Below are 17,561 nucleotides of genomic sequence, written 5' to 3'. Positions count from 1 at the left end.
TTATTTAATGAATTTTTTTTTAACTTGATTGACAAAATTAGAAATTTTTGAAAATTTAAAAGCAAAATATAAAAAATTCAAAGGACAAAAATTAAAATTCCAAGACTTTCAAGAACATTCCAGATCATTTTTTCAAATTCCAGAACATTTCCAGGACTTCCAGGACTAGTAGACACCCTGAGAATTATCATTAAAACGATTTTCTATATTACAGACTTTTTATATAACCAAAAATTCACTACACAGAATTTTTATTTGGCAGAATTTTTATTTACTCGAATTTTCATTTCACATAATAGGCATATTTTAAAGGATTTTTCTTGGATAGAATTTCATTGCATAGAATTTTCTTTCAGATGAATTTTCATTTGTTCCAATTATTACTTAACCGAATAATCAATTAACAGAATTTCTAATTGATAGAATTTTCATTTGTCGAAATTTCAAATATGCAAGAACAAACAATCGATTATGGCGCAAATTTTAAAAGTCAACCAATTAAAATATGATGGATAATTTTTTATTGGTTGATTCTAAAAATCGCGCCAAAATCGATTGTTTGTTCGGGAATTTGTAATTTCGGACAAATGAAAATTTTATTAATTAGAAATTCTGTTAAATGAAAATTCGAGCAAATAAAAATTCGAATAAATAAAAATTCTATGAAATGAATTTTCGATTATATAAAAATTCGTGTAATATAGAAAATCGTTTTGATGAAAATTTTGCAAAAATGCTGATTCGAACAAATAAAAATTCGGCTCAAAAATAATTATGACCAATGAAATTTCGTAAAATGAAAATTCTAATGATTTTTAAAATATATAATCATTTCGCCCCACGAAAAATAGTAAAAAATAAACGAGTAGCGAGAATTCGGTAGTCGTTAATAATAATTGAATTAGGCGAAAGATAACGGAAGTTTTGAGAGCTTTATTGATGGACATATTGCAGGTAGGGGAGCAATAACGGTTGACGCACGCAAACAAACGCAGAAACCTGGTTCTTCCTCCTCCTCAATCGAATCAAAAGCGTCGTGGTCGCGCGTCGACCGGATTTAAAACAAAAGTGGGGAGGTCGGCAACAAGCAGGAGTCACGCAAGCGCCGCTAAGCTCAATATACGGAGTCGGTGTGACGGTGCAAGGGAACCTATCCCATTCTATCCCTGTCTATCCCTCTCCAAACTCTATTGATTGTGGCTTTTGCCATGTCCCTATGGCTATTTCATACTCTTGTTTATATTGTCTTTTCTCACTCACTCTCTCTCTCTCATCTTTTTCTTCTTCTTCTTCTTCTTTCTCTCTTCACTTTCAACGATTAGCTTCTCGCACCCTATACATATAAGAGTTCTTTAGCCGTCTGCTCGACATAAAGTATTAAACGTTAATGATAGGCTTCTTTCCTTCCAGATTTAAAATACTCTTTGGTATACCGCAAAATTTATTCAGCTTTTCATTTCTCACAATTTTTTTTTTCTTAATTTGAAACGTGTGTTTTTATTATTTGACTTTGAACGAGTGTGTTGAATGAAAAACTTTTTCTAGCAAAAAATTAAATTTTAAAAATAATTCTTCCAGACATAACCTCAAAATGCTGTTTTATGTGATTTTGCAAAATTGGATGAAAAATAAAAATTCGGACTATTCAAAATACGATCGTTTGAAAATTCAAATTTCTGGAAAATTTGAACTTTTTGTAATTTGAATGTCTAAAAAATTCAACCTTTTTTAGAAATTCGAATTTCTCTTAATTTTGATCTTTTTGCAATATTCATCATTAAAAATTCGATGCCTTTAAGGGCATGTCAAAGTCGATGCGGTTTTTTCCATTAAAGTTCTATGTAAAAATTGCTTCGACTTTGACCTTGCCCTTAATAATTCGAATTTTCGTCTTTTTATCTTTCGGTAATTTCAAACATTTAGGAATTTAATTTTTCATTAATTCGAACATTTAAAAATTTAAACTATTAATAATACGAATTTTGGTAATTTAAACATTTGAAAATACAAACTTTTAATAATTCGAATTTCTAAAAATTAATTCTTTTTGTAATTCGTACTTTTAGAAATTTGATCTTTTAATAACCCTGATTTTTAGTTTGAGGTTATGTTTCGACATTTGAACCTCACGAAATAAATGTTCTCTCCCCATTTTTTTTTTTTTTTTGCAATAATGTGACGCTCCATAAGAAAAGGGTTAAAAATTGTAGGTTATATGTTTGTAATTTTTGATTCAAAAATAAAAAAAAAAAAGATTAATTTTTAATACAAATCACTAAATTTTATTTCTTCATTACATTTCAAAAATATTAAATAGAAACAAATTTTGTTTTTTAATAATAATTAAAAAAGGAACGTTTAATCAAGCTAAAACTGTAACTAAACATAACCTCAAATTTTTTTTTTTTGCCTTTAAGGTCCCATTTCTCGTGAAGCGTCAAATATTCGAAAAAAAAATGCAATTTAAATAAATAATAATGAATGAAAAAAAAGAAGAAATTATTTTCATCTTTGATTCGTGAGGAAAAAAAAAAAAAGACGACATTTTCGATATATAGACAACAAAGTGAGAGGGGTCAGGACGAGGGAATTGAGCCCTGGACGGGAGTAAGTTGCCAAACTTGAGCCCTCTCTTGTATATATAGTTGAACGTGTTGAGAGGGGAATATATTAGGGGTGGGAAAATCTGATGTCACGGATATTTTGTTAAAGCGCACGCGCATCAAGTATAGACCGGTGAAATTGTACCACAAACACACATACACTCTCACTGACAGGCGGGTGCGAAAGCAGGAAACGGGTGGATCATCCATAACCATAATCTGATAACATAATCATCGATTTATAATTCAAATATATATATATATATGTAATATCATCTTATTTATCTGATAATCCTATCAAAATTATTAATTAGAATTTTTTATTTTAAAGAAATTTTTTTTAGAAAATAATAATTTTTTTCACGAATTTTCGAATTAAAATTTGATAGAATTTATTTTCAAAAACGAATTTTTACTAAACAAAATTTTTAGCTACCGAATTTTTAACCCTTTAAAACATACATTTTTCTTTAACAGGAATTTATCTTTGAAGTGCATTATAGTGGGTTTTAAGGGTCGCTGATTACGAATCCGAAGTCAGATTTAAAAAATTTTCAAAATTCAAAATGGCGGATCCAATATGGCGGACAATTTTGTTAAAATTGATCAAATTGATCAGACACATTCACACACACACAATTATAAAAATCCAAAGTCATATTCATAAACAGCGACATCAAAAACACCGTAGTAACTAGTTTCAAGCAAATCCGATCAATTTTTCATTTTGTCATCCGCCATTTTGAATTTTGAAAGTCCAACGTCATATTCGTAATCAGCGACCTCAAAAACCCCCGAATAACAAGTTTTAAGCAAATCCGATCAATTCTCCATTTTGTCATCGGCCATATTGGATCCGCCATTTTGAATTTTGATAATCCAAAATCATATTCGTAACGAGCGACCCAAAAACCCTCCGAGTAACAAGTTTCAAGCCATTCCTATAAATTTTTCATTTTCTCATCCGCCATATTGGATCCGCCATTTTGAATTTTGATAATCTAACATCATATTCGTAATCAGCGCCCCCAAAAATCCACGAGTTACAAGTTTCAAAGAAATCCGATCAATTTTTCATTTTGTCATCCGCCATATTAGATCCGCCATTTTGAATTTTGAAAATCTGATGCCAGATTCGTAATTAGCGACCCCGAAAACTTTATAGACATTATTGTTAGGTTATTTCCTATTGTTGTTTAGTCACAATTACATTTATTGTAAAAAAACGCTATTTTTAAACTTAATTTGTTTGTAACATTTATTTTATTTATAAAAAACACTTTTTTAATGTAGTTATATTGTAATAGATATTTTAAAATACATTTTAAATACATTTTGTTACTGAAATGTGTAAAATAGTGGCTGAAGTATTCCCCAAAAAGTGCAAGAAAAAAGGAGACACTCAGAAGTGTCACTATGCCGCAACGGGGTTTATTAAAAGAACTTTTGAGACGCCGAATTTTCATTTGTCCGAACAAACAATCGACAGAAAGTTGTCGGCGCAATTTTTAAAATTCACCAATTAGAAATTATCCAGAAAATTGTGATTGGTTAATTTGAAAAATTGCGCCGAAATCTTTCTTTCGATTCTTTGTTCGGTTGTTTGTAATTTCGGACAAAAGAAAAACAATGCAGTTAAAATCGTTAAAAATTGCATTTAGATAAGAATTACAAATCCAGATTAAAAAAACGATTTTAAAATTTTAAATTATGTTGCCTAAATCGTTTCCAATTATCAACAAAAAAAATGCAATTTTTATTAAACTTCAAATTTTTATGGTTCAAAATGTTAAAAAAAATTTTTTTTTTCATTTTCAATGAAACTCTTTTAAAGTTTAAATTAATTTTTCTTTTTTATTTAAAAATTATAAAAATGTGAACAATATTCATAATGTGTACCGAAATATTTTCACTAACAATTGATAACTTACCAGTTACATTATGTTGATGATGATTGTAAGTTAATGGAACTGAATGAAGAGATCGAGCCGACCATTTTCGATGCCTCGAATCTTCATCGTCATCATCTGCTTGCTGACCATCTTCACCTAGGAAATGTACTTTCTCATATCTATCTAGATACCTGCAATTAAAAAAAGAAAAATGTAAATTACATAAAATAAAAAGAAATTTAACAAAAATTGCAAATTTAAACATAAAAATTCAGGGGCAAAAAATTATTATAAAACAAAAATTTCTTATATATAAGAGTATTATAAAATGCACCATCTGCAGTATTTGTGAATAGTTTTAAGAAACAAGATATGCACTTGAAATTTGAGATGCTAAGAAACTCAAGCCATATATATATATATATATATATATATATATATATATATATATATATACACTTAGAACATGAGGCGTGTACAATGCTTAAAGATATTCATAGAAAAACAGGAAAAATATTAAAATACCCTGTATATCGTAGTGCTATGAAAAAACTTTACAAATTTATATAAACTACATAGAGAATTTTTAAAGAATTTTTTTTTATGTTCATTTCAAGGCTTGCAAGAAAATTTTCTCACAATTATTTTAAGAATAAAAATAGGGACGCCTGAATATTCCCATCATTAAACTTGCCGGAATTTTTGTGGTGTTGAATTAAAAATTATCAAATTTACATTTAGTAGAATTTTAAAAAATTAGATTTTATAATAAGCCCAATTTTAATATCGAAAAATTTCTATTCAACAAAATTCTGATTTTGTACAATTTCCATTTAACTGAACTGAGATAAAGTAGGTAGATTTTCTAATATATCGAATTTTAAATATCATCCAGAGAAAAGATTTCTTTGATTCAAAGAAACCACACAGAAAAAACCTGAATTCAAATTGAGTATAGATTCTATACTCAATTTGATTCGCAACAAAAATGAAACTGGTTGTCTCATTTCGAGTTCTAAGGTAAAAGTATCAAAATGAAACAGGCAAGTTTCATTTTGAGAAAAAGAAAAATGGAAAAATATTGTGAAATAACGAATAATTTTGCACAAAAACATGAAATATAATAATTACAAAGAAGTAAATAACACGCTAGACTTAATATATTTGATTAAAAATTGCTTGTAATCGCGTAATAAAATAATAAAGGAAATATGTTTTTAGGTTAGAAAAATGAAAACATGTGTTTTGACAACAGGAACGGTACTGCCAACTTAAATAATAGCGGTAAATTTAAAAACTTATGAAATTAATTATTATCTACGTAAATAATAATAAATAATTTTTATTTAAAAACTTCTAAATATTCGTACTGGTCAAAATAATCTTTCTGGTGTTGTTGAAATATTAGAAACAATAATTGAAATACAAAATTACTCTGCTTATGATGCCAACTTAGAAATCTGAAATTCCAGCCAATATCATTTTGAATAACATGAAGTTTGTCCCATACTCATTTCGATACCCAAAAGAAAATGAGTTGCAACAAAAATGAGTCCAAGTTTTTTCTGTGCAGTTTCTTTGACTTGTTTTCTTTTATTCAAAATAAAATTTTCTTTAAAACAAAGAAAGCTTTTTAGTTTCAAAGAAATTCTAACATTGATATAGGGTCAAAGAAACATTTATTTGAATTAAATAACAAATTTCTTTGAAACGAAGATATTTTTTTTTTGAAACAAATCAATTTTCTTTGTATCAAAGAAATCTTTTTTCTCGGTGTACGATTTTCATTTAACAAAATTTAAATAGACATTCGATAAAAGAACAATATTCTGATAAATAAAAATTCTTTTTTATGAAAATTTTTCTTAGATATAAATTTTGTTAAATGGAAATTGTATTATTTGAAAATTCAATATATTCAAAAATCTTCTTTATCACCGTTCAGTTAAATAGAAATTATATAAAATCAGAATTTTGTTAAATATAGAAATTTTTCGATATTAGAATTGGTCTTATTATAAAATCTGCTTTTCTTAAAATTCTACTAAATGTAAATTTGATAATTTTTAATTCGACCCCACAAAAATTCTATCAAGTCTAATGAAGGGAATATTCATGCGTTTCATTTTTATCTTAAAATGTAACAGGAGGCAACAATTTGGAATAACTGATTTTTAGCACATTTTTGAAAATAAATTTTCAAATTCAAAGTACGAATGAAGGGTTTAGGGGAAAAAAAAATTGGTTCGAAGTTGAAGCAGAATTTTCACGATTATTTTCAGGGTTCGTATATTTCGCATGTAAATTCTATACACATCAATTTCCGCCTATAAAGCAATATATATATGGGCAAATCCACAGAACCGGCCGATTTCATGTTACTCACATATTTTTCTATTTTAGAAGTATTATATTAATTATTTTCATACTTCAACCATTTTGTAATATCTCTGAGAACCTATTGAAATAAGAAAATTGAATAAATGTGAACCTTCTAGTCTTTTATAAAAAATAAAATCGAATTAAGTAACTTAAAAAATAAAATATACGGTGTTACTCCAGGTATAAATTTTAATTCTTATAGGTATAACTTGTTCGGCATAGATCCGAACAATTCCAAACTGTGGTGAATTATAGTTTACTTATTGAAAAAAGTTTTGAAAGTAATAAAAAATATGTGCTCTTAAATAAAAAGAAATGATAGTCGTTGAAAGTAGCGTTACTCATTATTTTATAATAATGAAATGTCTATACATTTTTGTAAATATCTTTTGCGGCGATTATTCGATTTGAATTTTTCAAATTGGAGCTTATTGCTTGTGAACAGACGAACAAATGTATGTATCATAGAATAGAGTGCAATCAGAATTAAAGAAAATATTCCAATAATTATCACTCTATGTTTAAGCGTGAACCATTTTCAACTTAGCCTTTTTTCAGTAGCACAACTACAGGATAAAATATGATGAGTTGAAAACATGTGTGATTATATAAAGACATTATTATAATTCTTGTATGCAAACGCCAAATTATATTTTCAATTTATAACGTCTAAAAATTAAAAATAAAAAAAAATTTATCGAAATTTAACTAGTTAATCGTGAAAAATGAATTATCCTTTCATTTGTTTTATTTTCAAAGTTATATCAAAATCGATGTCAATAATGTCAGTTTGTTGGTTAAAATAGTTAATATCAAAATTAGTAAGTAAACAATTTAATTTACAGATATAAAAAATTAAATGCTAATAAATAAAATATATAATAAAATATGATAAAATATAAATAATTTATTTTTGATAATTAAAAAATTAATTATTTGTATTTTATCATATTTTATTATTCAAAATGTTTTGCACATATTTCAAATAATATATAAAAAAAACAAAGAAATGCCATTTTTAATTTTAATTTCCAGAAGAAAAATAATATTTTCGTTTTTGGCTTTTAACTCAAACGGCATTAAAATAAAATGAATCACGCAAGAAGATAATTGTTCTTGAATATATTTTAAAGAAAGTAAACCATAAATAAAAGGTGTGCTTGCTATTTGGAAAATTTTCATCTTGATAAGTAAAAATCGGCCGGTTCTGTGGATTTGCCCATATATATATTTCGTTTCATATTCAAGCATAATATATCCGCAGCAGCAATATCGACTTCTAATTTTAACTTTATCCAACGTTTCGCATCATGTTGTACAGCTCTCCAACTTGTGCAACTACATATACAAACTTCTCTCCAACTCTGGTTTTCAACAGATCTTCACGCCAATTTCACATGCTTAAATCCATTGCTTCTACCCTGACTGCTTCATTTCAATATTATATGTATAGAAGAAGCTATCTTATCGATTTCGAGAATTCACAGAAGCTCTTGGTTAATTGTCAAGCTGCTTAATGTTCTACTAAATCCATATTCATGAATAATTACTTTATTAAAAATTTCTTTTTTACATATGAGGCATTTTACGAGTAATGTTCTGAGTTAAAAAATTGATTTCTCGAAAAAAAAAGTGAAACTTGGGGAAATTATCCTACCTCCTGATAGTAAAAAATCACCAAAAAAATTTTTGACTTTTTTTTGAAATTTTGGGGGAGATATAGGGGGGGGGGGTAAATTTTATCAGTTTTCCCTGACACCGTCTACTATTTGAGTTTTTTCTGTCTATAAATGCAATAAAAATAATAATAAATAAATTGTTATTTACATGAATTTTCATATTATTAATTTGGACCAATTAAAAAAAATTTGTTGTAGATTTTATAGAGTATCTCAAATATCTCAAAATGCTGACGTGATAGAGCAATTGAGGGGCTTGATACAATAACAACCAGTACGCTCGGCCGGTCGCTTTGAAGCCAATCAACACCTCAAAATTGAAACTCAAAATTCGGATTCTTCAAAAGCTTCACTTTATAGAAGATAAAAAAATGCATCTTTTTTCTCTCAGAAATTTTTTTCTAAATCCAATATTTTTGATATTAAAAGCAAAAAACCCAAAAAAAAATTTTCTCAAATTTAATTAAATTTTGAAATATAAACGATCATTTCTTTGACAAATAGTAATAAATTTGTTTACAACTTGGTATACATACTAAATTAGGTCTAATAAAGTCATTAAAACATTAGAAAAGGGAAAAAAAATTATTATTATTATTTTTAATTAAAAATTGAAAGAAGTCAATATTCACATTCTCTAACTTTTGACGATAAAATGTCTGCAGGGAATTTCAAAACTGTAAGAACTTCTCTTATAATATTTATTCACTACTATTCCAGGGAGTTTTCTGCAAAATTCCAAATCAATTCCTGTTATGGTTTTAAGAAGAATTAATTTTCAATAAAACGCGGATTTTAAATATTTACAAAATATCAAGTATGAATTATAAATGTTACTAATATTAATATTGTTAACAATTCTAATACTAATGTACATACATATAAGATACTAATAACAAAAAATAAACATAACTTTCTTCTTATTTCACTAATTTCTTATTCGAGCCGAAATAATTTCACATACTTCAAGAAAGAGTCTCCAGCGGGTTCAGTGAACGCGATGGGCTATCCGCTTTTTCTTGAAAATTAATTTTTTTAAAAACTATAACAGGAATTGATTTGGAATTTTGCAGAAAATTTCCTGAAATACTAGTGAATAAATGTTATAAGAGAAGTTCTTACAGTTTTGAAATTCCCTGCAGACATTTTACCGTCAAAAGTTAGAGAATGTGAATTTTTAAGTAAAAATAATAAAACAATAATTTTTTTTCCCTTTTCTAATGTTTTAATGACTTTATTAGACCTAATTTAGTATGTATACCAAGTTGTAAACAAATTTATTACTATTTGTGAAAGAAATAATCGTTTACATTTTAAAATTTCATTACATTTGATAAAAAATTTTTTTGGGCTTTTTGCTTTTATTATCCAAAATATTGGATTTAAAAAAAAATTTCTAAGAGAAAAAAGATATGTTTTTTTATCTTCTATAAAGTAGTTCTTCTGAAAAATCCGAATTTTGAGTTTCAATTTTGAGGTGTTGATTGGCTTCAAAGCGACCGGCCGAGCGTACTGGTTGTTATTGTATCCGGCCCCTCAATTTTGCTCTCATTTTTGGATTCAACATGACAAATTAGGATAAGTGTATGAATTACTGCTGATGCGCCAATTACAGCGATTTTTATAAAATTAGTAAAACTTAGTAATTGAGAACATAAAACTGTTTCAAAATGACTTTAAAACTTATTCCAAATGATATTTGATATTATATCCAACTAATGATGCATATTTCGACTATTATTATCAAATTATTTATTCAAGTTACAATTGAACCTATCACAGTAATTAGAGCATGCGTATATTTTTCTCATGCTGCTATTACTGTGGTCTCTCCAGTCAACCTAACCTCTAAATCAACACTTTTAGCGTTGCAGTAATTGGTGCACACCATTCGCAGAGACCATTTACCCTACATCGGAATTTACTAGGGTAAATGTCCCAATTACTGTGATGTACAGCCCAAGACCGACTTTAATGATAAAATAATAAAAATGTAAATGAAATAATGATTTAATTCATTTTGTTAAATCACTATTAGTGTCTATTAAAATAGAAACGATACTTTAAACTTGAAGAAATAACAAATATAATTATTAAAAATATTAACTTTTTTAAAAGTGGCATATGCTGGTATTACTGCAAGTTTGCATGAATTACTGCAACGCTAAAAGTGTTGATTTAGAGGTTAGGTTGACTGGATAGACCACAGTAATAGCAGCATAAGAAAAATATACGCATGCTCTAATTACTGTGATAGGTTCAATTGTAACTATTGAATAAATAATTTGATAATAGTCGAAATATGCATCATTAGTGGATATAATATCAAATATCATTTGGAATAAGTTTTAAAGTCATTTTGAAACAGTTTTATGTTCTCAATTACTAAGTTTTACTAATTTTATAAAAATCGCTGTAATTGGCGCATCAGCAGTAATTCATACACTTCTAAATATTCTAAATAATAACTTTGAAACCTTTTGAAGTTGACCAACAGAACAGAAGGCAATTTATAATTATCATTAGCAACAACAAACAGAGGGTTAAGACCATAAAACTTTTTGAAGGTGACCAACAGAAGATAACGAGTAGAATGCAATTTTCATTTGGAGAATTTATAAACACTAAAAAAATATACCAGCTAAGATTCACCAATCACGAAAATAACAACAAAAACTTTTTTTAACATAACACATCAACACTATTTTACTGATTTTGACAGCCATTTGGTAGATAATAAATGTCACAAGTTATTTCGTGATTCTGCCAACAGGAGGAGATTGGCGCTGTTGCTAACAAATGCAAATATATTATAATAATATAATAATATATAATAATATATAATAATATATATAATTATATATATTATAATTATTATTACAATAATCAATTATCCTAAAGGGAAAAGTATTTTATTGTCTTGCTTTCAAGTAAATACTGTAAATAATTTTCAAAAATTTTAGTTTCGATATAGGTGGTGCTGCCTTACTAGGACCTACCCTTAAGGCCATAAAACTTCTTGAAGTTGACCAACAGAAGAAGATGATTTTCGATTATTATTAGCAAAACGGCAGCAGAGGATTAAATACCAAACATTTCTAAACACCCTAAAATCTTTAGAAGTTGACAATTTCTGTTTATCATTAGCAGAATAAAACCAAACATTTCTAAAAACACAAAACAACGCCTTAAAACCTTTTCAAAATTAACAATTTCCATTCACAATAGCTGAGGATTAACGCCATAAAACCTTTTCAAGTTGACCAATAGAGGAAAGTACTTTGTCAATTTCTGATTATCAATAGTAACAACAGCAGAGGATTAAGACCTTTAAACCATTTGGAGATTGACCAAAAGTGACCAAAGTACATTGATCCTAGAAAGATTACCTGGAAAGTGATTGACGTGAAAGAGGAACAAGATGACTATGATGATGATGATGATGACGACAATACAAAGCAATAGTGGAAGGGTATTCATTGACCAATACAATCGTTTACACCTGCTTTCTTCTTCTTCATCCTCACGAGTTGAGTCGGGCAGTGTGTAGTGCCTCTAGTGCCGGGGCCAGACACACAGTTGATGCCAGAGAGAAGACTTTGACTACACACTGGCGATGGCGAGCGTCACACAGGTCCACATTGAACCACGTGGTTCGTCGCGACGCCGGCCGGCATGAATGAGACTAGCAGACGAGTGCACTGAACGTACGTAGTACGTTGGAAAATAGTGGGGGAGGGGGTCACCCGCAGACGCCTCGTGACTACAGTAAAACAGATCTGCTCCTCTTCCTCTTATATTCTGCATGTCTCTCAAGGGTAGAGAGAAAGAGAGAGAGAGAGAGAGAGAGAGGGCAAAATTTAGCGGTCAACTAACGCGCCTTACCAATGCCTTGGTCAATCGGTCATTGGGTCACGTCTATTATTTATTTACAACCTTTTCTTCCAACCCCTTTGAGGTTCCTTCTTTACAAGAGATAAACCCTTTGTCTCTTTCATCAATTCCGATTATGTTAATTAAATCCCTAACCGATACCAATAATGAGTGGTTAAATTGTCTGTAATCACTGATTAACTTTTAATTAGAGTTGGTGAAACAGAGATTATTGTCTCCGATTAGAATTATTGTCTCCAAGATGTGGTTAACTCGAGCATTGGATTTTGAATTTTGACACAACCGCTGTCAATTCTTGCTCACCTTGAGCCTAATCGAGCAACTATACAGATTCCTTAAACTTTACAGAAAATCGGAGTGACCAGTTTGGGATTGGTAAAAATTTAATTGAAATGCAAATTCTTAAATATGCAAATAAAAATATTTCTAAGACAAAATTAAGAATGTCTACGACAAAATGTCTCTTTATCATCTTTGGTTAGCAGAGAGAAAATTTCCTAGACGAAATTTAAGCTCTACTGTGAATTAAATAATAAAATTAAATGGGTGCCAATTTCAGCTTCATTCTAAATTTTATACGACTTCTGAAACTTAATCGAATCTAAAAATTCAGAATTAAAGTAGAGTTAAAATTCGAGTTTTTTAAGTCGGATTTTTTTTTTTTTTGAGACGCATAATTATGTTCTAAAAATTATTAGTTAGAATTTTCATTTTATGAAATTTTATTTGTCATAATTATTTTTGAGCTGAATTTTTTCGAATTAGTATTTAGTAGAATTTTCATCAAAATGATTTTCTATATTACACAATTTTTATATAAACGAAAATTCACTTCACAGAAAAATAATAAATTATGACAAATAAAATTCCATAAAATGAAAATTCTAACTAATGATTTTTAGAACATAATCATGCGTCCGAAAATTTGTTATCCTAAAAAATTCTGTTTAGTAAAAATTCATATTCTACAAGAATATTTAAAGAAAAAATTTATAAAAAATTTTGCAAACTCACCTAAGATAGATTTGTTTGAGTCCAACGCCACTATTGACACAGCCACTTGGCAAATGAAACTGTTCGCAGAGAACCGACCACTCATTTTTCGAATTTACCTGTAATCACATTAAACAAATTTTTTATTAATAGATATTTAAAAAATATTATTATTTATTTATTTTATTATTATTATTTACAAAATTTTCAATTTTCCACGATTTTAACCGTATCAAAAATGTCCCCTTAAAAAATTAAGAAATATTATTACCCTTTTTTGGTAACAATTTTCAAATTTTAAAAATTATCTCCAGTGCTTAAAAAGCGGGATCTGTATAAATATATATTCTTGAAATTAGAATAATTTTTGCCAGTAAAAGAAAAGCCTTTTGTTTCGATTAAAAATGAAAAAAAAAAGAAAGAATTCAGCAAGAATTATTGGCTTGCAATATTCTCTCTTATTCTTAATAGCCGTCTCACAAGGCTTGTAGAGACTTGCACACAGTTATTATTTCCAACTCGTAACATTTTACAGCCCATCTTTCTTTCAACCAAAAAGCAGTCGGTTTTTTTTTTCTTCTCCTTCTTTTTTTTTACACTTATTTTCACGTATAAATTTCACGCGCCACTGATGTAGAGTTAATGGCTTTCGTGTCTCGTTTTCTCATAAATATTACTTGATGTTAAATAAGTCGCGTGGAATTTAGCGATATTAAAGTAATTCTCATTTAAAAAGTTGAAAACATATCAAGTAAATGTCAAATTGTATAATAAAAACAATATTATTAAAAGATAATTCGCTCTCATATATATTGACGCACTATGTGGATGATTAACATAAATACATGGCAACAAAAAAAAAAAGTTGTTCAAATTTTTATTTTTCGTTTACCTTTTGGATAGTGCGCACTTTTTTTTGTTAGCAATTTACATAATCTTCTTTAAAATCGAGATCCGTTAAATTATTAAAAAAAAACCAGACAAACAATTCAGATAAAAATTAGTCTAAATCCATAATCAAAATATCGAATTACCATACAGAAAAAAGGGTTTGGTATTAACAACCAAACATTTGGTTGGTATTTAAGCAACCAATTTTTTTTTGTTAAATCAACAAAATTTTAATTGTCTCAATCAAATTTTTTTTGACACAACCAAAATTAGAAAAAAAAGGATTTTTGTTGTCCTAACTAAAGTTTGATTGAGACAACCAAAATTTTGTTGATTCAACAAAAAAATTTTGGTTACTTAAATACCAACCAAACGTTTGGTTGTCAATACCAAACCCTTTTTTCAGTGCACATTATCGAATTTCTAAAAGTTCGAATTATTAAATGTTGGAATTATCAAAAGGTCGAAATTTAGATTTTTTTTTAAATACCTCTGGTTTTTTTTTAATATTACGTACATTTATGCATTTTGGTGCGTTGATTACGAAAATTATAATGACAATACCCAAAAATTTGATTTTTATGTTGAAAACCTAAACCATAAAAAAGTCCTAAAATTTATAGTTTTTTTTTCGTTTATTGGATAAAATATGCAAAATTAAAAAAAAAACTTTTAGAGAAAAGTTGTAGGTATTATTTTTTTAATTTTACATATTTTACCCAATCAACAAGAAAAACCATAAATTTTAAGAATTTTTTATGGTATTCACAATAAAAATCAAATTTTCGGGTATTGTCACTATGTTTTTCATAATCAGCGTATCCAAATACATAAATGTAAGTAGGGTCAGTCGGGGTAAATCCGAACGGGGGTAAATCCGAACGCTAATTATTTCAGCTTAATTAAAATTTTTAAAAATAAGTTCGATATGAGAATTTTTACCTCAGATCCTCTTGAAGAGATTCTAAGTATTATCCCATTTTTTGTTTGTTAATTAGCAACAGCATAAACAAAGATAACAAGTATTGCAAAAAAGATTGAAAATCAAAGATGACACTCTTTCAGTATTTTGTCTCGTATTTCAAGAAAAAGAAGCTAAAAATTCATTTTATTATTTATAATTGTTTGTTATGAATACTAGAACAGAAACTATATTTGATTTTTGCCTTCTGTAAAATTTTATTAATAATATCAGACCGTTCGTATTTACCCAAGAAAATTGGAAAACTGGGGTAAATCCGAACGGTATTTTTAATAATTTTTTTTTACATCAAAGCCACACAAAATTGTTTTTATTTGATTACACTATTATTTTAACATTATAAAAGTACATAGAAAAAAGTTTTTCTTTCTATACGTATCCTCGTTAGTAATTAATAAGCAGAAACTTAATCTCTGTTCTCTCGAAGGAGTGTTTCAATTTTTTTGCCAAATGGTTTGTTGAAAAAAGTTTTTCAGGATCTTAATAAAATTTGGTATTCTACGGTTTTTGGGGTCGCTAATTACCAATTTGAAGTCAGTTTTTCAAAATTCAAAATGGCGGACGAGAATTAAAAAATTCATTGGATTCGCTCGAAAATTGTTACTCGGGGGGTTTCAGGGTTAGCAAATTTGATCATTTTTAAAAATAAGTTTTAGGAAAGTACGCCATTTTGAATTTAAAAAATTTGACTTTTATTTTTGTATTTACATTCAATCACTCCAAAATACTTTCTGTACCAAGTTTTGCAAAAATCCATTATGATTTGATAAAGTTATTGAAGGTTTTAATTGTGTAATGCATTTTAATTTTTAACCTGTTTGATTTTTGTATTTATATATGATGCATTATTACATAATAGGTTTATTATCGTATTTTTTTGAGTTTTTATATATGTTTAACAATTGCAATACTTTAAATTTATTTTCTCTAAGATTTTTCTGAAATACAGTGGCGTTCGTATTTACCCCCATATTTTAGGAAAGTTGCAAAGTATCGAGGTAAATACGAACGCTAAGTTTCCTGCGATTGTAATTTATCAAAAATTTTTTCTACCCCATAAAATTGTTCTATGGAAGTAAAGTAACAACTTCATGCACCAGAATACCGGAAGTATTTTTTTTTTTAAAGAAAAAACTTATGTTATTGTTGAAACTTACTAAAAGCGTTCGGATTTACCCCGGTTGACCCTAGTATAAAAAAAAACCGAAGATATTTTAGAAAAATTTAAAATTTCAACAATTTTTAAAAAATTCCAAAAATATTGAAAAATTATTTGCCTACAAACGAACTAAGTACACGGAGAAAAAAGATTTCTTTCATAAAGTAACTTTTACTACTTTCAGAGTAAAACTGGACCAACTCGAAGTTTCTGCGCATCTCTGGCAATTTTTACTCCAAAAATAGTAAAATTTACTCTAGAAATAGTAAAACTTACTACGGAAACAGTAAAATTTACTACAGAAATAATAAATTTTACTATTTTTGGAGTAAAAATTGCCAGAGATGCGCAGAAACTTCGAGTTGGTCCAGTTTTACTCTGAAAGTAGTAAAAATTACTTTTTCTTTTTCTCCGTGTAGGCTTAAAATTTATTAAATTTAAAACAGTCTTTACAAAAAATTTTGAAAAAAATAGATCAGTACGTCAATTGAGAATAATGACTATATTTAAAATTTGATAACAATATTATTTGAAAAAAAAAAATTCGATTTTGTTAAAAAGTTATCTGCTTCAAAATTATCTTTAAACTAAATTTTGATACTTTTATGAATAAATTCAACATATTAACTTATAGTAATAAGAGTATTAAATTTTATTTTGAAGCTATCTTGAAGCAGATAATATTTACCCGCAATAAGTGAAATAACCCCGTCTTACGGTACGTTTAAAAACACACATTTAAGAAAAACGTTTAAAATTGATGTATTTTTATTAAGGAAGTTATGAGCATTCAAAAATAAAAAATAAAAAAACCATTAAAATTCTGTAATTTTGAAAAATCCATGTCTCGTAAACGGCTTCCTAAAAAATATTGAAAAAAAAAAATTATGAAAGTTAGTCTTAATTAGTACTGAAAGACATGTTTCAAAAAATTCGGAGATGTATATAGATCTTAAATCGGTGTCTGATTTGGCGTGGAAGAAATTATATACTAAATACAAAGAATATATATTCTAATTGTAAGAATATTACATACTGAATTTAAGTATAAAATATTCTAAAATATGCCCTAAAATATACACTCTA

General features: G+C 27.6%; 2 protein-coding genes across 7 annotated transcripts in view; one reads left to right on the top strand and one right to left on the bottom strand.

The window, feature by feature from the left end:
- Positions 1-17,561, top strand: part of LOC127278136 (beta-1,4-mannosyltransferase egh) — a 282,071-nt gene that overhangs the window by 203,770 nt on the left and 60,740 nt on the right. The gene's annotated exons all lie outside the window — the stretch shown is intronic.
- Positions 1-17,561, bottom strand: part of LOC127278121 (AT-rich interactive domain-containing protein 2) — a 93,691-nt gene that overhangs the window by 42,572 nt on the left and 33,558 nt on the right. For all 6 annotated transcript variants that reach the window (XM_051299665.1, XM_051299664.1, XM_051299668.1 and 3 more), the window contains exons 3-4: positions 13,465-13,562; positions 4,535-4,686 (exon numbers count right to left, since the gene is read on the bottom strand). In XM_051299665.1, the coding sequence (XP_051155622.1) occupies positions 4,535-4,686; positions 13,465-13,562 (250 nt within the window). The remainder of the gene's footprint in view (positions 1-4,534; positions 4,687-13,464; positions 13,563-17,561) is intronic.

The sequence above is a fragment of the Leptopilina boulardi genome, unplaced genomic scaffold (genome assembly GCF_019393585.1).
Source record: "Leptopilina boulardi isolate dan_hultmark-lab unplaced genomic scaffold, ZJU_Lbou_2.1 LbouV2_195, whole genome shotgun sequence".
Classification (NCBI taxonomy): Eukaryota; Metazoa; Arthropoda; class Insecta; order Hymenoptera; family Figitidae; genus Leptopilina; species Leptopilina boulardi.
This window is presented reverse-complemented; position numbering and strand designations above follow the sequence as displayed.